Here is a 26,814-nt window from a genome sequence, read left to right on the forward strand (position 1 = left end):
ACAGATGCATATCTGTATTCCCAGTCATGTGAAATCCATAGATTAGGGCCTAATGAATTTATTTAAATTGACTGATTTCCTCTTATGAACTGTAACTCAGTAAAATATTTGAAATTGTTGCATGTTGCGTTTATATTTCTGTTCAGTATAATAAATGGAGGAAAATGGAATGGATTTACACTGACCCTTATGGATACTTACCTCTTCACATAAACCTCATTTCATTGTTTGAATTTTGCATGCAATTTTATATTGGTCACTTGGAAAGGGAATATACTTTGTTTTGTATTATTGTTCTGGCACATTGACATTGACTCGGCACTTCTCCCTTTTTACACTGGTGAATTCCATGCATGTTGCAATTGGCAGTTTTGGTGACAGACAATGTGGAGGTGTAAACCTTTACCCATTACCCACTGGTTAAATGTTGTTGTAGAGAGTGTGTGAAATTATATTCAACTGACTGAGTTGACTCTTTGTAGTATTCATGGGACAGGTTTAATATGTGAATAATTTGGGGAATTCTACCCCAAATCCCTAAGTAAAAAGCAGACATTTAGAAATTCGTTTTTGTCAAGCATCATGATTATTCTGCCCTTTTTCACTAGACTGTGATTTGATTGACACAGGGCTTTGTTTAAACTGGTAAGGGGAAAAGCAAAGCTTTGCATCTTTTTTAAATTGACCTCTGTCACTAAAAGGTGTAAAGTGCTAGAATACTTGGGTCAGCAAGAATATGATTGTATTAGTGATTTACCGTCTATGAGATTTGGTTTTGATCATAAAGGGATTTCAAATGTTGTTTAACAATATGTGCTCTGATGTTCCAAAAGTGAGCTAACAAGAGTAGACCTCTTAAATATCTTAGCCTCTGGCCCCACCTCTCTAGTCAAAAGAAATGTCATAACCTGTTAAAACAGGTCATCTCATGTTTCAAGGCATTGGAAGCTGTTAAAGAATGGATACAAATATGCGAAGTGTCTTTCATTCACATATGTATCAAGCCATCATCCAATACATTATTGTATAAGATCCTATGTGTGTTGTGTTTTTTGTTACCACTATCAGGCTTCACAGATTGGTCTCCATTTTGTAAACACACACACACACCTGATAAGCTAGCTAACATTGCAAATAATAAAGTAACTAGCTTGTTTAACATTGACAATGTGGTCAAACTAGCTACAGTATCTATATTGATAAGGTTGTAATAGTCAAACTCATTTGTTGTAATTTTTGGTTGAAAAGGTAAAAGGTCAGTGGTGAAACGGCAACTTAACATTTTCTCAGAGTTTCCAACTTGTAAATCCGATTTGCAGGATCGTTCTGGGGAAATGTCCCACTGGGTACATAGGAGCTTTCGATAACTCCGATTGCACGTGAACGCTGCAATAAGACAAGGAAAATGGGTTATGGCTGGTTTTCTACTATGACACATTCTATATGTAAAGTTTAGACATATGTAAACAAAGATCGTAGAATTATGTTTTAAAACGTGTACATTTCCCTTGTATTCATTTATTTGTTTACATCCTCGCGTGGTTATTTTGCGTGTCCCACCCATATATAAATAAACGTGATTACGTTACGTCTACGTCGCGCAGAATATTGGGTTGAAGCAGACACTCTGTGGTTGAAGAATCGCGGCGATGGCGACTTGGCTCTTCTACCGGACGGATTGATAGTGGCCTTGGATATGACTCGTATGTATTTCTTAAAGTGTAGTTTATTGCAAACCCGGTGCACGGATCTTCAATTTAATGATTTGGCATTTCCATTATCAGTGCTGTATACATGGTGAGTACGCCGGTTGTCTCCTTGCTTCGGTGTGTTTTGACAGAGGCCTCGGTTTTGGGGTCCGCCCTCCATCTCATAACAACAACAAAAACTGTTCCAGACAGAGAACTAGCTAGCAATTGCCAGTGCTGACTGAGTAGCTACGATGAGTAACTAACTGTAGGGGAAGACGAAGCAAAACTGCTTTGTATCCAAACAGCAACACATCAAAATCATAAAGAGACATATCATTATCAAAGCGTAACGTTAGTTAGCTGCTAGCTAGGTTACGTACGTATTGTTTCGATAGAATGTGTTTAACTAGCGCTTAGTTAGCTAACGCGTTAGCTAAGATAGAAAACTGGTGTAAACCGTTTGATACGTTAGGTATGATTGATCAGAGAAAAATATGGCTACTTGTTAACGTGAATTGGCTAGCTAGTACTACAGACTAGTCTGCTAAAATGGTCCGTAGTAAATGTTTACATAGGGTGGTGATGTGCGTCGACGATAGTGACTGACACTGACAGAGAATGGATATTCGGAGTTAAAAAAACAGCTACGTTTATGATTATTCTCGCGAACTAATGTTAACCTTGAGTTGGCTAGTTAGCTAGATAACTATCTAATTATGTTTGTTGAAATGGCTGTTTTTCTACAGCTCTTTCGCCTTATAGTTGAGGCCGTTAGCTACATAGTTTGCACTAACGTTAGTTAGCTAACATTATGCCAGGTGATAGCCTATATATTCCCACTGCCTTGCTAGCTAAAGCTCTGTAAAGAAAACAGTCTAGACAAACTGCTAACGTTCATCAGCAACGTTATGGAAGTTTATGATTGGATTAATTATTACTAATACGTAACCTTTAGTACAAGTATTGGGGAAGTTATAGATCACTCGTGATTCACGCAGCTAAAGCCAGGCACAGGACATGCTCTTAACTCAGCAATAAATACATTTTATTCGGCTGGATAGATTGGCTTTGAATGTCAGATATATTTTGATAATGAGGACTATGTGTCAGCATTACAGCTAGACTTATTTATGCACATGCAACTCCTCAAACTTCACTTTCCCCAGTAACCTTACACAGATCCTGTCTCTCTTTCCTCATGGTTTTGGTAATTTAGCAGACGCTCTTATCCAGAGTGATTTACAGTAGTGAGTGCATCCATTTTCATATTTGTTAGTACTGGTCCCCTGTGGGAACCCACAACCTTGGCATTACAAGTGCCATGCTCTAACAACTGAGCCACGCTGGACCTCATATCCTCTTCATGTCACAGAGAGTGGAAGTATTCACTTTGAGAGATGATGGTTTAAGTCTTTGGTTGAGTGCTGCAGGTTCAGATTAGATGCATGGAAGTCACATGACAGGACCAAGGGGCTTAGCCTGCCCTGTGTGACTCTGAACACAGAGCCAGACTGAGCAGAGGCCATGGGTCACGGGCCCGCTGAGGTAAACATGCTCTGCTGATGTGTGTGTGTCATAGATACGTTTTATCAGTCAGTGCCAGCAGGGAGGAGCAGGGTGCCTCTGGAGCATGCACTGCTACATAGCGCTCAGTAAAGTGACAGAATGACATCCCTTTAGGCTGTGCCTCTTCTCAATCTACACTGAACAAATATGTAAACGCAACATGTAAAGTGTTGGTCCCATGTTTCATGAGCTGAAATAAAAGATCACAGAAATCTTCCAGATGCACAAAAAGTTTATTCATCTCAAATGTTGTGCACAAATGTGTTTACATTCATGTTAGTGAGTGTTTTATCCTTTGTCAAGATAATCCATCCCTGACAGGGGCGGCAGGTAGCCTAGTGGTTAGAGCGTTGGACTAGTAACCGAAACTACTAGGGGTAGCTGAGGAATATTTCTGTCTGTAATAAAGTATTTCTGTCTGCCCTTTTGTGGGGAAAATTCATTTTGATTGTCCGGGCATGGCTCCCCAGTGGCCGGGCATGGCTCCCCAGTGGCTGGGCCTAGGCCCACCCATGGCTGCTCCCCCACCCAGTCATGTAAAATCCATAGATTAGGACCTCATTTATTTATTTCAATTGATTTCCTTATATGAACTGTAACTCAGAAAAATCTTTGAAATTCTTGCATGTTGCGTTTATATTTTTGTTCAGTAAAGTAGGTTCAGGTTCTACGCTTCAGAAAGGGTGCACTGGGAATTTTGTCTAGTCACTGCTAGACAGGTCAAACTCAATGGCATGCTCCAGAGGGGGTGTGTGTGATCCTGAACCTGTCAATCAACTGTCTTCCCTTGATCAGGTTTCGGTCTGACATTTACAAGCATTTTGTGGGCCTGCAGGCAGGTTGCATATCTTGAACAGAGATGAGACAATGAAGGTGCAATGTAAGATAATGTGAAATTGCTCTGTTGTACAAAGAGCGGAGATGGATTTCTGTTTCACAGCTGGTTCTGACACCATGCTCTTATGGTTGGTTTGTTGGTTCTGTGTTGGTTTGGGACCTTGTAGTATTTGACCTGGTCTTCAGCCAAGACCTACAGCACCATCTGGGAGTTTTTACGTTCCTATTTGAAGTTAAAGATGACATGAACAGGTCTCTGGGCAAAATATGTATTTTTTTATTTACATTAACCAAATGCTTTATGACTAGACCTAAATATGAAATGTTTGGCAGTCTTATTTTTGTCATGCTCTGTGCATGAACTATAGCACAGTTTATGTATTGTAATTTGAATGAGTCTCACTAACATTGATGGTCGTGTTGATTGATGAGCATAGTAAACTGTGGCTAAAGTGTACTGCCTAAATTTCGTCTTTCCATTCCACAAATGTTTGTGGTGTCTCACCTACTTACAGTCTACTATAACCACCAGCACAGCTATGTTTACCAGGGAATGAAAGGGTCTATTGTAGATTGAATGTTCCAGTGAAAAGTAAGCTGTTTGCAATGTTTAGAAGAGTTAGCATGTTAACCATTTTATTCAGTCCTATAACTCATTTGATATACTCTTCTCCTTCAGAATTCAATGTCTTCACTCTAAGTCACATTTTCACAACGGGATCATCAGGATAGCACCTCATCTGTTGCTAGTTCTCTTTGGTAAGTTGTAAAACCGGTGCACACCACAGTACTCACTACGCAATTTGTTGAGCTTCCTATCATTTTTAAGTGACATCGAAAATAACATTCTGGTCTGTATGAAATGTTCCACATGTGACACAGAATGTCTGTTTGTGTGCCCTACCCTCCAAATCCAGCTACTGCCGGGTATTACTCTCATCCATGTGGTCACTGGAATAAGATGCCCGTTAAATGAAAAGACTGGGTTCCAGTTGTTTGGAGAAATCAAATGAGATTGTTGTTATGTAAGATGAAGTATTAAAGCATTAACAGCACTTTTCTTTCCCTGTCTTCCACTGTTTACAGACTGAGATTTGGGGTCAAGTGAGGAAGGCATGTGTTCCTTGTCCAGTGACCCACACTCCTTCACAGGGGCCATGGTAAAGTGCATCCTGATCATGGCCGTTTTCTGTCTACCAGTACAGAATAGCTGCTGTCTGTATGTGTCTGTATAATCGGAACTCTCAATTGATTTTCAGCCTTATTAATCAGCTGTGTTTACTGGTAGCCAGATGGTTGCATCAGAGGCACTGTCAAAGTTTCACCCTGTCTGATGCCTCAGTAGTGAATCTTTTATTTAGACTGGAAGCCTTTGAGGGATATGGAGCAGTATTACACCCTGGTCAGTCATAAAATAGTGTGTCTGGTGGTATGTGTGTGTGTGTTACTGTATGTGTGTCTCTGACCGGGTGTATGTGTGTGTTACCGTATGTGTGTCTCTGACCGGGTGTATGTGTGTGTTACCGTATGTGTGTCTCTGACCAGGTGTGTGTGTGTGTGTGTGTTACTGTATGTGTGTCTCTGACCGGGTGTATGTGTGTGTTACCGTATGTGTGTCTCTGACCGGGTGTGTGTATGTGTGCCAGCATTGACATTAAGAGTAGCCCTATAGCGCGGGGCAAGTGATTTGCCCGAAGGTCAAGTGCCTTTCAGACTTTACTGTCAATCGCTGATGTGTATGTGTGTCTCTGCCTGTGTCTGAGCGAGTGTGTCTGTTATGCGTTCCTGTGCCTGCCCCCTGGCTGCCCCCTGGCTGGCCCCTGCAAAGTGTCACCCCAGCCGTGCAGACAGGACACTCTGTCAGCTTGGCTCCCAGACAGCGGTCAGTTGATGGGGCTGAGGTAGCAGCCTGCCCCTGTCCTTTCTGTCATGTCTGTGGACCGGACCACCCTAATCTCTCTGTGCCATCATGCTGTCACTGGACTCATAGACGATCCTAACCTAACCGCTCAGGGCCCCAGGGTGTGGCTGACGAAGCATAGAGCACAGCCTTCTACTATAGCCCCCTGTGTTAGAAGGGAAAATTATTTTATTTTTTTGCCAATTTGGTCCCTGAATAAAAATAATTGAACTGATTCTGTGTTCATGCCACACATTCCCATCAAATAAATCCTCTGTGGGTTTCTAAGATATGCTGATCTTCTATTGGGCAGTAGGTATGCAACATCTAAGAGCTCCTCACTGTAGCATGGAAGGGGACAGACCGTTTGCAAATGGATACCAGTTGAATGGATCTAGACACCCAAATTCAATTTGGACCTTGACTGTTTTTAAACACACTTGGTTGTAAATAGATGACTTATGATATTTTCTACTTGGCGAAGTGTGCTCTGTAGCCGGTGTCTGTTTCTGGCTCAGAACTGGATTGCACAGACCCGCTTTAGTGTCATGCCAGGCTGTCAGCCAGAGGTGAGGCACTCTTAGCAGTGCTTTGTGTGTGTGTGGAGAATTGAGAGATTGCACAGGGATGATTCAAGACAACACACCTATTGAGAGTTTGTTTTAGCATCAACACTATATCTTCATTTGGCTTCATCATTTGCTATTTGAAATCCTATTCAGTGAAGTTACTGTTAGAGGTAAGAAAACTGAGGTTAAATCTGGGAGTGGTTGGAGAATGGCTACAGTTGAAGGTGCTTGTAACCAGTGAATGGGGATAGTAGTGGACTATTGAGTTATTTTACAAGACATGGGTAATGATATTCCACATCATCAACTACACATGTTCTGATTGGCAGGAGGAGGGGCAGGAGAGCATGGAATGTATCCAGGCCAATCAGATCTTCCCCAGGAAGCCCCCAGTCCTGGAGGAGGAGAGCCTGCAGGTGAGAACACTAGTTGTCTGGGCTGGTTAGCACAATGACAAGTCATGCCAGTTATCACCAAGTCATTGCTATACGTGTGTCAAGTATGTGTAATGGTCATGTCTGCACATACGTGTGTTTTTATATGGCACCTCCTTTTCAAGTGATACGCTTCTGTGCCCTTTGATATCTTCCCTCCCATGGTGGCAGGTGCCCTTTCCCGAGCTGCATGGCGAGTTCACAGAGTACGTGGGTAGAGCGGAGGATGCCATCATCGCCATGTCCAGATACCGCCTCCACATCAAATTCAAAGAGTCCATCGTCAACGTAAGTACTGCTGACTAAGTGAAGGCTAGGGAGTTGGAAAGCACACAGTTTAATTTCACAGTGTCTGAAGCAACTCTACAGCTGGCCAGGACAGTGACACCCTATTGTCTCCAATCTGTCTGTGTATCGAGACTTTTTCTGAATGGAGACTACGCAGTCTGGGGCCAGTGACAGTATGCCACTACTGTTGTGGTGGCCAGGCAGACTGTCTGGAGAGGGCATTTAGATGGACTTGGTGATAGATAGTCATTGGCAGCGGTGCCGCGTGACTGTTCTCAGCAGGTCTGCTTTTGCACTCGGTCCTTTGCTTTTCTCTTTCCACTTGCCGTTGCCATGGTTGCGACAATCCCGTCAGTGATGCACAACACATTCACCCTCTCCCCCTTTTGCCATGTTGGCTATATAGAGATTGTATTTGTTACCAATGTGTGGTGATTTTGAAATTAACATATCATTACGCTGGTTTTATGGACAATTCCCTCCATTTACTAACAAATGACACTGCTTTACTTTCTCTCACCATCCTGACATGGTACAGTAATAGTACTGTAGTAATAGTACCATAGTAATAGTGCAATAGTACTGTAGTACTGTAATAATAGTACTATAGTAATAAACAGCCTTGCTGTACAGTTGTGCAGGTTCTGCTCCTTTTGGATCAGCATGATACAGTGTATGGTATGCAAAACATGTAGGCCCATGTCACACATAATCTATTTGTGTTCCAGTCACATCCACACTAACAGTGTACTGATCTGCACTAGAATGTTCCAGTTCTTACCACGTAGCCGACCTATTTGGTTTTATGCCATTGTTGCGGTCAGTCAATCATGTGTTTATATTGTAGTTAACTGTCACTGTGTTCCATGCAACAGAGTGCGTGTTCTCTTCACACACATTTGGATAGGATGGTAAAGCGCTGGCGTCACATGGCTGTGGTTCATCGCTCACAAATCTGCCAGTGGGGGCGGGAGGCGCAAAGAATGGAGTGAGAGAACTCAGTGAGGCAGGCCGTTGATTTCATTGTGTGGCCCAGATTGGAGCTGTAGATTACAAAGCAGGAATTAAAAGAGAGCTGCGGGATGTGAGACTAAGGAATCTGTGAACAGTCAACAGAGACACAGCTTTCATTCAGTTTCTCTTTTCTCCTGTTTTGAACTACAGAGTGAGAGTTGTGAGGTGTCAGTAAGTGCCTACCCAGCAGCCCCTGCATGCACAGTGTGGTGCCCAGACTGGGCTGGATGACATCATGGCGATGTGTGTGTGTGTGTGTGTTAACCCGTTGCATGGCATTGGACTGTGTTGGAGTTGTGACACAGCATCAGTTTCACTCCCACTCTGAGCCACTACAGAAAATAAAATGGGCTTTGGGTGAAACTTTTAGTAAAAGTATACATTTTTCTTTATAGAATCTCCATATTCAAAATCTGCTCATAAACATCTTGTTCAAAACATGAATTAAAGTAATGTCGTTTTGACGGTATTTGCCTAGATCAGATGAGGGTATTTAATAGACAGTGTGGGGAACTTTACTCCACTAGGATCCAGCAGTTTTACATAGTGGAAGAACATCAAATCAGAAGGCGGTACTCGAGGAGATGTGAAAATGACATAACCTTCGCCTGGAAAATACAGCTTGACGACTAATGCCGCTGGCTTACGTTTGCAGCTGTAGGTGTGAAGGTGCAGCATGTGCTCAGATGGATTTCATGGTGACAGCGGTGTAGCCTATAGCACTTCTGGCATGATCGGCATTATCACAGTTGACACAACACTAACTAGTCTACTAACTGGCATTGAATTTAGACATTCCGTGGGTGGTGGTGCTGCACAAGCATGTGATTGTGAGTTCTGCTAACTTATTTTAGGATGGCCCCTTGTTCTGATGTTGAGCACATCTAGGCCTAGACCCTGAAGTTAGCTTATTTGTGTGAGCGGGGAGAAAAAAATTCAGCCTGCTGGTTTGGAGATTGTGTGACTGTGCTGTTCCTGTGTCTGTGTGCTTATTCTCTCACCAGGTCCCTCTGCAGCTCATAGAGACTGTGGAGTGTCGTGACATGTTCCAGCTCCATGTCACCTGCAAGGACTGTAAGGTCGTCAGGTAAGACCACTGAAACAATGCATGCGTGTTGCAAACGCTATAATTTTATTTTTTTCCTCTCTCAAACGATCTTGGTTTAGGTCTATGATTGTGTTGCTTGTCTCCCAGGTGTCAGTTCTCTACATTGGAGCAGTGTCAGGTGTGGCTGAAGCGGCTGAGCGCTGCGGTCCGCCCTCCGTCTCTCCTGGAGGACCTCTTCTCCTTCGCCTTCCATGCCTGGTGTGTGGGCGTGTACGCCGGGGAGAAGGAGCAGCAGGGGGAGCTGTGCAGGCCAGGTACGCTGGCGGTGACACCGGTGTCCTCGGACCTCTACTCAATTGGTGACAGACATAAGTCCTCACATCTCCTCTGTGTCCCTGTGTGCCCGTTAGGAGAGCATGTGACCTCCTGGTTCAAGAACGAGGTGGAGAGGATGGGCTTTGACACTCAAAATGCCTGGAGGATATCCGACATCAACAGCAAGTTCAGGTATGCGCAGCCAACCGCCCCCTGACAGCCTGCATCCTACAGGGCTGATCTGATTTCCAGGCCTCCCAGGGTAGTGCCGTGATAACCGTCTGCTGTCCCCCTGCTGCACACACTACTCTGTGTGTGTGATACAGAGGCTGGTTGTGCTGTTGTCCTCCACTGATAATCAGCCTCATGTAGATAAGGGCCTAGCCCGGGATTAGGTGTCTGGTGATAGGGGCTTATTAGAGGCATCACACAGCTTGTGCTCCTGCTCTAACCCCTGTCCCTCTCTCCTCTGGCATTGACAGACTGTGCTCTAGCTATCCTCAGCAGCTCCTGGTGCCAGCCTGGATCACAGACAAGGAGCTGGAGAACGTGGCAGCCTTCCGTTCCTGGAAGCGGTTCCCGGCTGTGGTGTTCAGGTGGGTCTGTTGGTCTTTGTAGTGAGTTAGAGAGGAAGAACGGGGTTATGTTATCTGTGAATACAATGCAAAGCAAGGACTACTCCTTTCACCTTGAGGTTTATTGCATGAGTAAGGGGGGATTCTATCTTTGCAAAAGTATTTTTTTGGGGCGACCCAATCCTCTCTCAGGAGACAGTGTTATTGACTCTGGAGGCCAAATGGATCAGCGTTGCTCCATGTTGTGTTTTCACACAGTGCATTTTTTTTCCCTCTGTTATTTGTCTCCTGACTGTCCCATGCCTCTCCTCTCCTCCAGGCACCAGAGCACGGGGGCTGTGATCGCCCGCTGCGGCCAGCCGGAGGTCAGCTGGTGGGGCTGGAGGAATGCAGACGACGAGCACCTGGTCCAGTCCATCGCCAAGGCCTGTGCTGTAGATGGCAGCTCCCGTAAACACCTGGACATCGGATCCGACACCAACGGAACCAATGAAATCAATGGCACCAATGACCTCGTCGATACAGACTTCGGTCAGTCCTTAACCTGTCTAGGACTGGCTCGCCAATAAAATTGCAGGGCGCCAAATACAAATCAACAGAAATCTCATAAATCAAATTTCTCAAACATACAAGTATTAAGCACCATTTTAAAGATAACATTTTCATTAATCCAGCCACAGTGTCTGATTAAAAAAATAAAAAAATAAATATGCTTTACAGGAAAAGGTCCACAAACGATTTTGTTAGGTCACCACCATGTCACAGATAAACCCAGCCATTTTTCCCGCCAAAGAGAGGTGTCACAAAAAGCACAAATAGAGATAAAATGAATCACTAACCTTTGATGATCTTCATCAGATGACACTCATAGGACTTCATGTTACACAATACATATATGTTTTGTTCGGTAAAGTTCATATTTATATCCAAAAATCGTATTTTACATTGGTGTGTTAGATTCAGTAGTTCTAAAACATGCAGTGATATTGCAGAGAGCAACATGAATTCACAGGAATACTCATAATAAATGTTGATGAAAATACAGCTATTATACATGAAACTTTAGATACACTTCTCCTTAATCCAACCGCTGTGTCAGATTTCAAAAGAACTTTACGGAAAAAGCATAATCTGAGAACGGCGCTCAGAGCCCAAACCAGCCAGAGAAATAACCGCCATGTTGGGTAGTCAACATTATTCATAAATAGTATAATAAATATTCACTTTGATCTTCATCAGAATGCACTCCCAGGAGTCGCAGTTCCACAATAAATGCTTGTTTTGTTCGATAATGTCCATCATTTATGTCCAATAGCTTCTTTTGTTAGGGCGTTTAGTAAACAATCCGAAAGTGCCAACTGGTCCATTTGGACGACACATTCAAAGAAATATATTACAGGTCAAAGAAACTTGTCAAACTAAGTATAGAATCAATCTTTAGGATGTTTTTGTCATAACTGTTCAATATTGTTCCAACCGGAGAATTCTATTGTCTGTAGAAAAGCACTGGAACGAGAGCAACCTCAAGTGAAAGCGCGTGACTGAGAACAAGGCTGTAGGCAGACCCCTTAGTAAAACATCTCTCATCCGGCCCCCCTTCACATGAGCAGCCTGAAACCACGTTCTAAAAACGGTTGACATCTAGTGGAAGCCTTAGGAAGTGAAAAAAATACCCATATCCCAAAGTGTATTCGATTGGGGCGAGTTCAAAAACTACAAACCTCAGATTTTCCACTTCCTGTTTGGATTTTTTCTCATCTTTTTGCCTGCCATATTAGTACTGTTATACTCACAGACATGATTCAAACAGTTTTAGAAACTTCAGAGTGTCTTCTATCCAATAATAATATGCATATATTAACACCTGGGGCTGAGTAGGAGGCAGTTCACTCTGGGCACGCAATTCATTCAAAAGTGAAAATGCTGCCCCCTATCCCAAACAAGTTAACATGCACACGTACTTCACACAGTGCTGAAGCAGCACCTTCCAATCTGTTTGTGTGGCTTTAATGTGAACATTTGGTTAAGCAATGTGGCTTGTCTGGTAAAGTGAGGGGCCTTTGACTCGGAGAGAGCAGACCACAACTCAGCGCAGATTCACTGTCATGTGGAGTGTTTGATTTATGTTCAATCAGATTTATATCACTTTTTTTTTTTTATGTCATCTGATAATACTGACTCTTATAAGCTATGCAGAAAATGTAATTTGTTGTCTCTTTGTTTGTCAGAATCGTCCCTGACGAACAGCTCGGAGGTGGAGACGCTGGCCATCCAGCCACAAAAGCTGTTGATCCTGGACGCCAGGTCCTATGCAGCCGCTGTGGCCAACAGAGCCAAGGGAGGGGGCTGTGAATGTCCAGGTAAGACGGCTCATTTCTGAGCCAGTGGCTCCAGTAGACTGAGGTCGATGGGTTTGCATGGAAGCAGGTTATTGTCAACTTAATGCCAACAGAACAACTGTCCTAACTCATTATCCTCACTATTTTCTGCACTAAAGTATTTGTTTTGGTAGTAATGATGTTATTTAACCATAAACTGACTCTCACCATGTCCTCCTCCATAAAGAGTACTACCCCAACTGTGAGGTGGTGTTCATGGGCATGGCTAACATCCACTCCATCCGCAAGAGTTTCCAGTCCCTGCGCTTCCTCTGCACCCAGATGCCCGACCCGGCCAAGTGAGTTCTGCCTCTAGCACTGCAGTGGAGCTCCGTTCAGATTGGGCTCACAATCCAAGATGTATTACACAAGCAGCAATCCCTACCCCACTCCAGTTTGTTGTCATGGTGGCAGAGTAACTGTAGTAACTCCAGCTGTGTTTTGGCCTAGGCCACATCTGGCTTTGGTTTAGGAAGCTGGCCCAGCCCCAAAGTAAACGATCTCTTTCCATCTGAACTCAGATTCCACCCGCCGTTTAGTAATTGAATCACAATGACTCCCTTGAAGCAAGAGCACACTGTTGAAACTACTCAGACAAGACAATGGCCAAAGTTTTTCTTAACTATAACAGAATTCAGACATATTAAAGATGCATATTTTTCATTTGGGACAGCTTGAAAACCCCCTGTTTTATTTGTATAACAGCCTCTTTACTCATTACATTTGGAGAAGGTCCTTAGTTTATCTTTACCTAAGCTTTACCTAAGATGGGCAGTGGTGTTTATAAGTTAGTGCTTGGTGGGACTGAGTGTATGTGAGTGATTTGTGTACACTACAGTGAAGCTGTGTATTCAGGAGATGATGCCATTCTTTCTGTAGCTGGCTGTCTGCTCTGGAGAGCACCAAGTGGCTGCAGCACCTGTCTCTGCTGCTGAAGGCGGCCCTGCTGGTGGTGAACGCTGTGGACCGCGACCACAGGCCCGTTTTGGTGCACTGCTCTGACGGATGGGACCGCACACCCCAGATCGCCGCCCTGTCCAAGCTGCTGCTGGACCCATACTACCGCACCATCGAGGTATGCTGGCTGGGGTGATCATTGGGCCCTGTTGCTCGATGTGAATAGGATCATTTTAGGTTGATTAATAATTTGACCAGGGGTCTGACATCTTATCTCACCACTAGTGATGAGATGGGGGTGCATATTGCATTGGAGCTTCTCAAAGTTATCAGGTGGCGTTGTCGACGGTGCGCACCTCATCTCTGCTGTCACATCCAACCTGGTTTGATATTTGTTTTTAATGCAGACGAGAGCATTGAATCCAGTTTGACAGATATGAGCTGGTGAAGGTTACCATGAGTTTTACGGTGCGTTCAAGATAACTGGGAACTCTGTTAAATACGAGGTCTAATAATGGCGTCAGTGATCTTCAGGTTGGATAGTTGGTCCTCTTTCTAGAGGCCCGAGTTCCCGAGTTGGAATTCTGAGTTTCAAAACTATTTTTCCCAGTGGCTTGTTAAAAATTGTATTTTTTTTTTTTTGGGGGGGGGGGGGGTTCCCAGTTTTGAATGCGACATTAATGCTCAGTGGGAGACTGCAGTGTATTCCCTTTTAGTCAGGAACCAAAACTAATCCGTAGCGACCAGTGAATGCATTCGGTCACATGACAGCTCAATCAGCTGTTTGATTTCACTTGCCGACATGTCAGCTGAGCCAGGATCACAGTCAAACGGATTGGGAAGTAGGTCCCAAAGTGCTCTTCCAAGCCTCTGTGGTGAGCAGTCATCACTCGTGTAGGACACTTATTGGTGCTGTTTTTTGTTAGAAACATGCACAGCTGAGGGAAGGGGGGCATGGTTGACTTTTGAAAGACTCCAATAAGAATTCTTTCCTCTGAATCGACTGACTCATCTGTAGAATGTTTTTGTATTTCCCTTGCATGCTTGCGTTATTTTTCCAAAAGAGTCTTTTCATTACACACAGATAAGAAAGTCCTTTTTATTTTATTATTATATATATTTTTTTTCATCTATTGTGAATGACAACAGTCCTCTCAATGCGAAAAGTCTTTGCAACACTCCCCCTTGATAACCACCGAGCCTCGGTGTGAAATAGAACATTGTCATGCTCTGATAGTTTTTCAAACAGGCGTCCGTGCAGTGGATATGTTTTGATGTTTACAATCAAAGTTGCCTATTTCAGTATATCTGAGTTCTGTGCTCAGCTCTTTTGCTGCTAGTTGCTCTCGGCGTATCATACAATGCGTCCATATGGCAGAGGGAGACATTATTAATAACTAGAGGGCAGAGGCCTGCCTGCCGTCCCACCATTGATGGAGCCGCATCTGTGCAAAGCCCACCATTCGATCCCATGGAAACAGTTTTTCGTCAATATACCCGCTCGGCACACTGAACATCCCCTGTGCCGTTTCATACTCGGGAATTGTGAGACAGAACAATATGTCCTCGTGAATAGCATCCTGCGACATGTACAGTACCAGTCAAAAGTTTGGACACACGTACTCATTCAAGAGTTTCCTTTATTTTTACTATTTTCTACATTGTAGAATAATAGTGAAGACATCAAAACTATGAAATAACGCATATGGAATCATATAGTAACCAAAAAAGTGTTACACAAATCAAAATATATTTGAGATTCTTCAAAGTAGCCACCCTTTGCCTTGATGACAGCTTTGCACACACTTGGCATTCTCTCAACCAGCTTCACCTGGAATGCTTTTCCAACAGTCTTGAAGGAGTTCCCACATATGCTGAGCACTTGGTGGCTGCTTTTCCTTCACTTTGCGGTCCAACTCATCCCAAACCATCTCAATTGGGTTGAGGTTGGATGATTGGAGGCTAGGTCATCTGATGCAGCACCATCACTCTCCTTCTTGGTCAAATAGACCTTACACAGCCTGGAGGTGTGTTTTGGGTCATTGTCCTGTTGAAAAATAAATTATAGTCCCACTCAGCGCAAACCAGATGAGATGGCATATCGCTGCAGAATGTTGTGGTAGCCATGCTGGTTGAGTGTGCATTGAATTCTAAATAAATCACGGACAGTGTCACCAGCAAAGCAGCCCCACACCATCACACCTCTTCCTCCATGCTTTACGGTGGGAACCACACATGCCTAGATCATCCGTTCACCTACTCTGCGTCTCACAAAGACACGGCGGTTAGAAACAAAAATCTCAAATTTGGCCTCCTCAGACCAAAGGACAGATTTCCCCCGGTTTTATGTCCATTGCTCGTGTTTCTTGGCCCAAGCAAGTCTCTTCTTATTGGTGTCCTTCGGTAGTGGTTTCTTTGCAGCAATTTGACCATGAAGGCCTGCTTTCACGCAGTCTCCTCTGAACAGTTGATGTTGAGATGTGTCTGTTACTTGAACTCTGAAGCATTTATTTGGGCTGCAATTTCTGAGACTGGTAACTCTAATCAACTTATCATCTGCAGCAGAGTTAACTCGGGATCTTCCTTGGCCAGTTTCATCATAACGCTTGATGGTTTTTGTGACTGCACTCGAAACTTTCAAAGTTCTTAATTTTTTTTGATTGACTGACCTTCATGTCTTAAGAGAAATGACAGTCCATCATTACTTTATCTTATTGAGCTTTTTTTGCCATAATATGGACTTGGTCTTTTACCGTAAGTTTTTTGGTTATGTCATGATTCCATATGTGTTAGCCATTCACCGTGGGAATGATTCAAGTGCAACAGTGAAGTGCGTCCTTTTCCTATCATCTGAGGGAACTTTCTGTTTTCATTTTCTATTTAGATTTTTAAGGTTAACCACATTACAAGGTTTTTGAGATGCAATGATGATGTTATATCTTTTTTTTGTATATTAAAAAACATGCGCTGGCGCACACCCAGAATAATAGTTTGTGTGGAGGTGCTGGCACAGTGATGCCGAAACGTTGGTAAATACCATTCAATTGCTGGGAGTTTATACATGGAGTGTGCGACTTTCTTTGTTTTGATATGTTTATAGTCTTTTTTTTTTTTTTTTGTATATAACATTTTTCTCACAAGATTTTGGAAATTCTCCTGCAACCCCATTTTCATATCAGCCGACCCCACATAGTTTGTGAACCGCTGAATTAGACATAAACAGAGGCGCATTTACATGGCTGTCCGAAATTCATATTTGCTTGTATTGTCCTATTTTAATTAAAATGCACATCTAACTGTTGATATATTCTCTCTACAGGGTTTCCAGGTGCTGGTGGAGACTGAGTGGCTGGACTTTGGTCATAAGTTTGCTGACCGCTGTGGCCACGGGGAGAATTCAGAGGATCTGAACGAGCGCTGCCCAGTGTTCCTGCAGTGGCTGGACTGTGTGCACCAGCTGCAGAGGCAGTTCCCATGCTCCTTTGAGTTCAATGAGGCTTTCCTGGTGAGGAGGACCACCATAGACCTGAATAGAATGGAATCAAACTCACTTAGTCATTTAGAATCTGAGAGTTGGATGCAACTCAAATGTTTATATTTGGATTAGTGTGAATTAGTCATTTATTGGAGTGAGTTACTGTTTTATTTACGGCTGTGAGACCGGGATCTGTAATTACCATGGAGAGTGCTGTAATATTTTAGGCTCAGAGATGCATAGAATTTTTACTTTCACTATCATGATCATACCTGGGATTTGAGCATGCTCCTACATGTGTGTGTGCAGGTGAAAATGGTGCAGCACTCCTACTCCTGTCTGTTTGGCACCTTCCTGTGCAACAGTGGGAAGGAGAGGGAGGACAGGCGCGTTCGGGAGAGGACTTGCTCCGTGTGGTCACTGCTGCGACCAGCCAACCGCGTCTTGAGGAACATGCTCTACTCCTCCCACTCCGAGACTGTATGTCTGATCTCTGTTTGCTCACCCCTTTTTATATTGGAACATTCCTACACTCCATGCCTCAATGGGGGGAGTTTTAGGGAACACCCTGGAGTGCTATAACTTATGATATTTGTCTACTTAAAATGTTCACGGTCCTAGACCTAAGCAATGTCATTTTATCTATTTAAAACTGTTATTGTGGCCACTTTGTTGCTGTTGTACTTTTTTTGCCTTGCTTGCTCAAGTGTGAATATTTTTTTCTGTCACATATATTTATTTACATGCCCCTTCTATATCTAAAGTTGTGGCTGTTGTTGTAGGTGCTCCACCCTGTGTGTCACGTGCGTAACCTGTTGCTGTGGACGGCAGTCTACCTACCAAGCTCCTCCCCCACCACCCCCTCTGAGTCGTGTGCACCGTATCCTGTGCCAGGTGCCAACACAGAAGACACGCCCCTGGGCAGGTGAGCCTGCCACCCGGCCATTTCCTCCCTGATGTAACGTAGACCCAGGTTGAGTGCCCCATAGCGTAACCTGCTCAGCTGGTCTAACTGCTTTTGACTCGCACAATGATTGGGGGGGGGGGGGGGGTGTTATTGTTTTAAGATGGTCATACCAAGGGTCATTTAGCTATTTGATTTAGAATTTTTAGACCCCTTTTTAAGAGATAAAAAAAAATATTTGAAACATTGAATTTGGCGTTACTGCTATTAGCCAATAGAGACGCGTTGAATAATAATAATAGTCATATTCGTTTGTAGGCCAAACCTTTCGGACACTACAGACGTCCTCGTGAGAAAACCGATTTTCGGGACGTCTCGTGGTCTGAAACACTGCTCTAGCTCTGCCACCTTTCACAGCAGATGTGGAAGGGCGATATCGGCGGGGCCGCAGAAATTGTAGGCTAAGGTTTAAGGCTGTTTACAACATACCACAAAGTGTTTTGTTTTTGTGACCATTGTTATCGACGATAACTGTGGTGAGGATGTGGTTCAAAAACAATGCTGGATACCTTCCATATTTTATTTTCTGTGCAAGCTTAACTGTCTAGTTTTCCCTTGATTAATGGCTCATGGGGATATCGCTTAATTACAATGCTAATCTTACATCTTCTCAATCACTTGAGCTATGCTTCGCTCCATATTTTCGCATTTGTGGACATGTCTTAATCCTGAACACACTGTAGTGATTAGTTGATTATATACCCAACCTCAGCTTCAATCATCAGGCCTCAAAGACACTGAGCCATTGTTTAGGGATGAAAGGCTGTTTTTTTCCACATGCTAATCAACTCAATTCCTCTTTCCTCCTTCGAAAGACGTCCGAAGACCCGTTCCTTCGATAACTTGCCCAGCGCCTGTGAGCTGGGGAGCTCGCTGGCCCCAAACCGGCGCTCCAGTGACCCGAGCCTGAATGAGAAGTGGCAGGACCACCGGCGCTCTCTGGAGCTCAACATTGCTGTGGGGCCCGACGCAGGGGGAGCTCAGCAACAGGATGGGCGGGCTAACGGCCAGCCTGTAGCAGCAGGGCCTCAGGCAGGCATGTCCGACTCTGAGCTGGAGGACAGCCCTGAAGGCCAGCAGACTGAGCTGAGAGTCGGAGCCTCCAAGGGGTCATTAGCAGCAGGAGAAGCGATAGAGCTGTCCATTGAGCTAGCTGTGGCAGAGGGACAGATGGAGAACATTCTCCAGGAGGCAACGAAGGAGGAAGCTGGTGCTGAGGCTCAGCGAGATGCTAACGCTACTGCTGCCGTGGCTGGATCTCCGATCGATGCTAACGCTAATGGAACAGAGACGGAGAAAGAGGTCAAGGCAAGTGATGCTGAGACTGATAAACAAGCTAACGCCAATGGGGCTGAGACTACTATAACTAATGGTCATCACCCAGGGAATGGCACAGATGAGCCTGAAGAGGAGTCTGGTGTGTCTCCAGCCAGTCCCCCCCTGCCCACTGATGTGTCCACGGATGTTCCAGAGGAGCAGGAGGCCCTAGAGAGGCGGGAGTCAGAGGAGCTGGTGGTGCAGGTTCTGGAGAACTGTACTGCCCAGGAGGAGCCAGAACACAACCCTACCCCCAGCACAGCCCAGCCAGCCCCCGCTGCCCCTAGAACTTTGACCAATGGCTTTGGAGCGAGGACACCAGAGGAGCCAGAGACAGCTGTGTATCTCCTCCCACTAGAGCCTGAGTCCAGCAGACACCACTCAGAGGCCCTGGTGCAGGCAGAGACGAGTTCTTCCCTCATGGAGAGTTCCACAGAGACTCTGACTGAAGAGGCCTGCAGCAGGCCAGAGGCCCCAGTGCAGGCACCCATCTGCCCAGGCCCCCAGCCCCGCACTGAAGGCAGGAGCCAACTTTCCTGTCTCAGGAGAGTGAACGGGGAGGCAGAGCCAGAGCAGGGGGCATCCAGGACTTTAAATGGAGGACACAAGCGGCCCTCTGTCAGTGCCTTCCAGTCTTTGAGTGCTGAGCCCAGCAGGGAGGGTCTATGTAATGTCGAGAGCTCAGAGGGGGAGCCCTGTGGTGGCCCTCACTGGGCCAAGGTGAATGGGGAGCGGGCCCAACTGAGCCGCCAGATCTCCCTGGCCTCCTGCAGCTCCCTGACCCTCCATCGCCGGGGCAGCTGCTCCCAGCACCGCTGCCTCCACACCCTACTTGGGCGCCGCGCCGCCACGCCCAGCCCCGAACAGCCGGCCCGCAGTCACCTGGACGACGACGGGCTGACGCTCCACATGGACACCATCCAGCAGCGGCTGAGGCAGATCGAGGCAGGCCACCAGATGGAGGTTGATATGCTGAAGAAGCAGGTGCAGGAGCTGTGGAGCCGCCTTGAGAGCCATCACCACGCAGCGTCCCTCAGGATCAACGGAGACATCGGAGACGAAGTGGTAAGACCCAGGCTCGCCCTGCAGAGAGATGACTTTGCAGTTAATTGCCGTAACAGAGTTGATTTGAGTCAGAATTTTCCCAAACTACTTGATCAGACTGACAACACTGAGGAGTTGTTTTGTTATATTTGTGAGAAGTAGAGGAAACTTTTGAGAATCTAGACATTTTGAGAGAACCACCTAATTATGACTATTTTAGTAAGATGTGAAATGACAAAGATGCTGAGTTTTTCTTGTCTCATTCCTTCTCACTCAGACCTCAATGACAGACTCGGAGTGTAACCTGGACGCTAACTGCCTGTCGCGCTGCAGCACGGAGCTCTTCTCTGAGGCTAGCTGGGAGCAGGTGGACAAGAATGACACGGAGGTAAGCTGCCTGGCCGAATTGGATGATACACTAGGGGACGTGTATAAAGAGTGGAAGCTGAGTGATGGAGTATAGTGGCTGTAGAGATGCTAGCTGAGAACTTCAATTTGGCTGCCTGTTGCAGGTGACCCGCTGGTACCCGGACCACTTGGCAGCTCAGTGCTACGGGTGTGAGAGTAGGTTCTGGCTCGCCACCAGGAAGCATCACTGCAGGTAACCAACCACAGGCTCTTATCCATGCTATGGTTTTAACTAGGCCCTGGATGCCCTCAGACGCACTGCTATCACTTCTGAGCTAATGAGACTTGGCTAAGGAGACACTACCTCAGTTCAAGGTTGTTGATTTCAGTTTGTTTTGAGTTTCATGCTTTTGTTCCATCTGGGTCTTTTTTGGTTTTCAAATGTGATTTACCTTATGCCCGCAGGCGTCACTGATAAATGACAATGAAAGTTGTCATTCTATCATTACCGTCATGTTATAGAAGACAAACATTTCGTTTTTTTCCTTCATAGGTCAGATGAATGCATTTCGTCTTTGGTTTTCTCATTTCCTCATTGCTATCCTTTACTTCCTGTTATGTGGGGCAGCTTCAACATGTTGCCACTGCTATTTTGTTGCCGCTCCAGATGCATTTCCACGCTGCTCCAAAAGCCGCATATCAATATGCTTTATCAGTGCTTTTGGCCTACTTCTTTAAAATCATCATAGTCGGCAAACTAGTTTACCCGCAACATTTTTGTTCGATAAAATCCTCACAATGCCACATTGTAGCCTGAATACGGTGCAGCTAAGTTTAGTTTTTTCACTGTTAGGCAAACTGGAACTGTGACAAGGTCTTTTGGCTTTGAACCCAGCTGTAAAGGTGACAATATCTTAGTGTATGTGTTATTTGTAACACTGTGTAGGGATGATTGCAGACTTATATGGTGTAATTGAGTGATTATTTGAATGTGATCATTCAAATCAAGGTCATTCAAGACAGACCTTTTCATTCTCTGTGCTACTGGTGTTGTCAAGACCATGGTGAAGGAAAATTGTGTTTTGAATCAGTGCCAAAATGGGAGTGGCCTATAACAAAGTGTAGAGTTTGTTAGATATGGAACAGGGAAAGTAGGGGTTTTACAGTATCTGTGAATGTGGTAGGGAGAAATGTAGCCTGTTGTCTGTCCTTGCAGTGTGGACTAGAGGGCTTGTGAGTCTGGTCTGAGCCAATCTCTGATGTTTGCAATTGTTCCATTCTCTATCCCCACCCCCCTCTCCTCCACAGTGACAGGGAGCCTGTCCAAGAGGCCTGGTGAGATATGGCTCCGCTGTCCCCTCTCTCCCCACTCATCTACCATCCCTCTAACCCTGCATCGCTCCACCTTTTTGGTTGACTTCATCCTAACCCACCCCCACCCCAAACTGAATGGCTTTACCCCACTCAGTCTCTTTGTGTTGGCAGTATTCTCTTCAAGAAGCTCAGAGATGGCTCTCACATGACCCTGATGGTCTGCTCCTTTCTGGTCCTGTTGGACGTATGAGCATGAAGCTGAGAGTGGCTGGCAGATGTCTGAAAAGATGATTTAACAACGCCTGTTTTTCATGGCAGTGCAAGGGGTGCATTTAGTGAGAGTGTGCTGTTGAGGATTTTAGTCCTTTCACCAATACTTCCACCTGGAAATGTCTAATCGGTGACCTAAGTGTTGAGCCGCTAGGCTAAGAAGGTACAGAACAGCAGGAGCATGGTACCCCCCCCCCCCCCCCCCCTAATAGCACCTCATTATTCTGTACCTAGGCCTGTTCACTTCCTGCCACAGTGCTGCCCCCTGCATCTCTCCCCTCAGCATGCTACAGGAGTCCACTGAGTGCTTTAAGACATGTATGTGACCAGGCTGGATATAAATGTTGCAGGGGGATTTTAGTGTGTTTATATATACTCTCGGGACCACTTGGAAAGTAGAATTTTCCCCTATGAAATGCAGCCAGTCAGGTGAATGCTGCCATTGTGTGTGACAAGCATGTTCTTACTTGTGAAATATATGCATGGTATGGGCTCTGCATTAGTTACCTTATGACTACTTACTTGAAGATAATACATGTATTTAATTATTAAGTTGAGCTGTGTGATTTGCTGACCTGCCCAACAATATTGATCCCTGATGTTAGACTGCCATTGTTCTGTACTGGTATCAATGAGGATACTGTTTCTTATCAGGGTCTCACTGTTACAAGTTATGATGGTTATAAAGATCAGGCACCTTTTATCAAAGGGTCTTACTCTTAAATGATGCTTGGGTTTTTGTCTCATACAGTGGGTATGAGACTGACTAAACAGCCCCTCTGTGAGCGAGACTGAACCTGTGCTGTCTCTCTGTCTCCACCCTGTAGGAACTGTGGGAATGTATTCTGTGCCAGCTGCTGCGACCAGAAGATCCCTGTGCCAAGCCAGCAGCTGTTTGAGCCCACCCGTGTGTGTAAGACCTGCTATGGCAGCCTCCAGATCAATACAACTCCCAACCCCATGGAGCTGGAGGAACCAATCACAGCCAGCTCCAACTAAGGGGCTGGGCCTGCCAGCCAGCCACTGACACAGCCAGGCACACTGCTGAGAAGCCCAAGGAGCTGCAGAATGTCCCGTGTGTGTGTGCTGCAAAATATGGATTTTCATGTATATAGGCCTGCAATGCCGGATGTAGTGGAGGAGGTGAATTAGGTCTTTTTTGTGAGATGCTAAGCACTTTGAATGGTGGTTATGCACAGGAATGAGTAAATGGGCAGACATATGGAGGGAGGGGTGTGTGTGACAACACACAGGACTGCTGGTAGTGTTGGTGGAGGGACTGCGATGGAGTGAGGATGGCCTGCCTGGTCCCGCTGGCGAGGGGGGGCACACGAGTCATCTCTGAATGATGCTGCAAAGTCTTTGAGGGCTTGTGTTCATCTGAAACATTTTTAAAAAATGTTTTTTTTACCCCCACTCACATTTCTCTCTGACGATTAGTACCATCATCCATCCTCTAGTAAAAGCTTCAGGAACCTCTTCCAGTGTCCAGGACAGGGCTGGACTGTGATGGCAAGACCTTTCAAAGACATCTGGGGAACACCTGGATGAACTTGGGCAGAATTCTAACTTATGTGTCTGAAGTTGGGACTCTACCCTAAGCAGGGAGAGGATTTGTGAGCCACAGATCTAACAAGTGTTAGCTTGAATGGCATCAAGGTATGAATCCTCACCTAGCTGGTTTCATTTTGCCCTCTCTTGGAATAGGTGTCATAAACCGATAGCAGACAGTGTGGATCAGGGGTCAGCAAGCCTGTTCCTGGAGTGACAGAAATATGGCAGGATTTTGTTCCAACTAGGCACCACGCCTGACCAACTGAGCTAATTGATCAGTTCAATGGTTGCCTAAATTAAACACACCTGGTCTTCCGGGTCGGTTAAATCAAACATGAAGTGCCTGCAGCCCTCCAGGACCAGGGTTACATACTCCTGGTGTCGATAATGTTGACAGCTGGTATTATGACAGACAGCCATTCAGCACTGGCTCTCTCTTACACACGGAGTCCCTGACTGGAAAGAGCATCTGATCTGAATGACAGCACGGTGGCGTTGTCACTTGATATCAAATACATAATACGCTCATGGGTTTTGTCTGCCAGGGAGAGGCTGTGGAAATGAACTCGTTAACTTTGCCTTCATGCCCTTCACTTAAAATTAGGATGAACCCCCCCCCCTAATTTACCCAGCAGGCACTGGGACCATGGTGGTGCTGAAGTGGACATGCCATCATGTATCATCCATCACAATCACGGTTTAATAGGAAGTGATGTAATGGTTGTCACTAAGAGATGTGCTTCTGTCATGTTTCTGCATCAGTTTCCTCCTGTAATGACAGGAACTCATTTAACTATGTCCTTGTTAGCAGGAGGGGTGAACTAGTTACCCAACATTGACTGCTTAGTTTACTCTTTTGCTATTTGTTGAACATGAATTTTTATTTTAGGGCTTTCATTAGAGCCATAAATGCATCACAATGTTTCCCTTTGAACATCCTCATAGCCACCCTTGCATCATGTCCTATATAAACCAAGGAAGTGCTGGATAGTACAAGGTGATGAAATGTATAGTACAGCGTCTGTGTGGAACTTCCAGTGACACTAGAGGGTGCACTTCTCCTGGCTGGTTAGCGCAGTCTTCACCAGCTGAAATGAGATGAGTAGCTTATTTTATCTCCTCAGAGACACCTTACCCTGCCCAGGGGCCATTCAATGACCTCCTCGCAGATACATTTTTGTAAAATAAATGAATAAATAAGAAATTAAATAATATATTCACATAAGTATATACCATTAAAGAAACTGTATAGAATCCTTGAGTAGTGGTTCACTAAATTAGTCAGCAAAAGTATTTTTTTTTTCATTTGTAATTTTTCTTTTTGTTGTTGATTGCAGAAAAAAAGATGGATTTTTTTTTCAGAGGACATGGTGTTCCTTTTTTTGATGCTGCCGTGGTTCTACCTTTTTTAATGCTATCACTACCTTTTTTCTTTATTTATTGACTTTTTTTTTTTTTTTTGAATTGGTCTCAAATTTAAACAATTCGATTGCCACAGGATAATCAGTGTTTATCAGTAGTGGAAGGGCCATGAGAAGATGACCCACATCAATAAGAGATGGCCTATACTCTGACACACTGGTGGTCCAAAACAAGCAACATTTACTATACCCCCACTCATATACACACTACCTCTACCATACACAGATCCAGACAGAAAGTCCACACGTACATGGACACAGATATCGTCTCCCTGCGCTCGCAGTAGTTCAGATTTGCTTTTCAGATGTTCATAGTCAGAATAACCTTTTGTTATTAATTTAGTGTTTTACAAGCTATCAGTTGGAACATTAAATGTACAAAACAACCCTAGACTATATCCTGCTCAAGACTGCCAATCATTAATACTGACATTTGTTGTACTAGCAGGACACCTAATTGAGTTGCAGGATTTCAGCAAATTTGGTTATAATTCACTCTCGAATCAGCCAGCCTATGTGCAAAAGGGCCACTGTATAGTTTGGACAGCCATTTTGTGAACTATTTGAGGGACAAAACTTGGGACTGTTGATTTCTTTCAATGCCCTTTTTGAATCGCTTTTAGCATATACGTTTCAATGGCTGGGCTGAGCTGAGTAGTCCATAGCTTCAGATCTCGAAGCCATGCAGGTCTTTTTGGTTATCATTTCCCAAACTGAGGTTTGACATTGCGGGCTAAATAAGGTCCAAAGTAATGTCTGGCCACTAATTTACTTCTGGCTTCCAGCTGTGTCCCTGCCGCCCTCTGCCATGTTGAGGACGAGGCTAGTATAGGGCCGTTTCGCCATCACATGCATGATGGGCACCAAACTTGTCTGTCCAACAATCCATGAATGTGAATGGTAAAAATATTTAAGTGACAATGTTTTTGCGCAGCATTTAAGTTTATCAGAGTATACACTGCCACAGAAATACATCGAACAATAAAGCTGAAAAGGAAAGTCTGCTGTTCGAGTCAGTATTATGTTACCCACAGAGGGACTCATGAGGAATGAGCCTGTTTTTGTTTCGGTGCTGTTGTGGGGCATGGCTGGATGTGATGGCAATATGTGGTAGGGGTTGGATTTTTACGCATTGTCTGTCTGGAGGATCCCTCGGTACTCTTTGACCAGTTGGAGTTGTTAGTAATCTTGGTCTTTTGCTTATTACTGTTCACTGCCCGTCAAGTAGTTTCCTGTACGACGTATCGCTGCAATGGCACGGTCATCAGGTGTAAATGCAAGTGTGTTTGAGAGCGTGTACGAGATTGTGTGTGTCTCTGTCGGAGGGAGACTGGTGCCAAGCAGTTTTAACACAGGTCTGTAACAAAGGGATCACTTATGTGCTTTTCTTTTCCACCTTTTCCCTTCTGTTAAACAAGCACTTTCAACCTTCTCATGTTTCTGTCCAAGAAGACTTTATATAGCTGTTTCCTGGAACAGGACATAGCTGTTTGTTTATCTATTTTGTTTTGTTGAATTTGCTTTAAAGAGCATTACATTGATGTAGAATTAAAGGAAAATAAAATGGGCTATTTCCATCTATCATTTGCTAACCG

At 44.7% G+C, this 26,814-nt stretch overlaps 1 protein-coding gene across 3 annotated transcripts; it reads left to right on the forward strand.

The window, feature by feature from the left end:
• Positions 1 to 1,608: 1,608 nt before the first annotated feature.
• Positions 1,609 to 26,803, forward strand: LOC120063160 (myotubularin-related protein 3-like). 3 transcript variants are annotated; one of them, XM_039013356.1, is made up of 20 exons: positions 1,609 to 1,797; positions 4,774 to 4,853; positions 5,181 to 5,254; positions 6,893 to 6,979; positions 7,169 to 7,285; positions 9,304 to 9,386; positions 9,495 to 9,661; positions 9,758 to 9,854; positions 10,145 to 10,258; positions 10,557 to 10,768; positions 12,466 to 12,597; positions 12,803 to 12,914; positions 13,495 to 13,690; positions 16,832 to 17,017; positions 17,297 to 17,467; positions 17,770 to 17,912; positions 18,767 to 20,333; positions 20,590 to 20,700; positions 20,825 to 20,913; positions 23,072 to 26,803. In XM_039013356.1, exons 3-20 carry the CDS (start codon positions 5,210 to 5,212, stop codon positions 23,241 to 23,243), a joined length of 3,801 nt encoding a protein of 1,266 aa, XP_038869284.1. In that variant the 5' UTR covers positions 1,609 to 1,797; positions 4,774 to 4,853; positions 5,181 to 5,209; the 3' UTR covers positions 23,244 to 26,803. The 3 variants fall into 3 exon arrangements, with proteins under 3 accessions (XP_038869284.1, XP_038869285.1, XP_038869286.1); XM_039013357.1 differs by having other exon boundaries at positions 6,896 to 6,979; XM_039013358.1 differs by lacking the exon at positions 5,181 to 5,254.
• Positions 26,804 to 26,814: the final 11 nt, after the last annotated feature.

This window comes from Salvelinus namaycush, chromosome 18, assembly GCF_016432855.1.
Source record: "Salvelinus namaycush isolate Seneca chromosome 18, SaNama_1.0, whole genome shotgun sequence".
Classification (NCBI taxonomy): Eukaryota; Metazoa; Chordata; class Actinopteri; order Salmoniformes; family Salmonidae; genus Salvelinus; species Salvelinus namaycush.

Excerpts from the sequence above, each read along its gene's own strand:
- LOC120063160 (XM_039013356.1), top strand. The coding sequence starts at position 5,210 with ATGTGTTCCTTGTCCAGTGACCCACACTCCTTCACAGGGGCCATG. Across the intron at positions 9,387-9,494 it reads AAGGACTGTAAGGTCGTCAG|GTGTCAGTTCTCTACATTGG; the intron begins GTAAGACCACTG and ends CTTGTCTCCCAG. Across the intron at positions 20,334-20,589 it reads GAGACATCGGAGACGAAGTG|ACCTCAATGACAGACTCGGA; the intron begins GTAAGACCCAGG and ends CTTCTCACTCAG.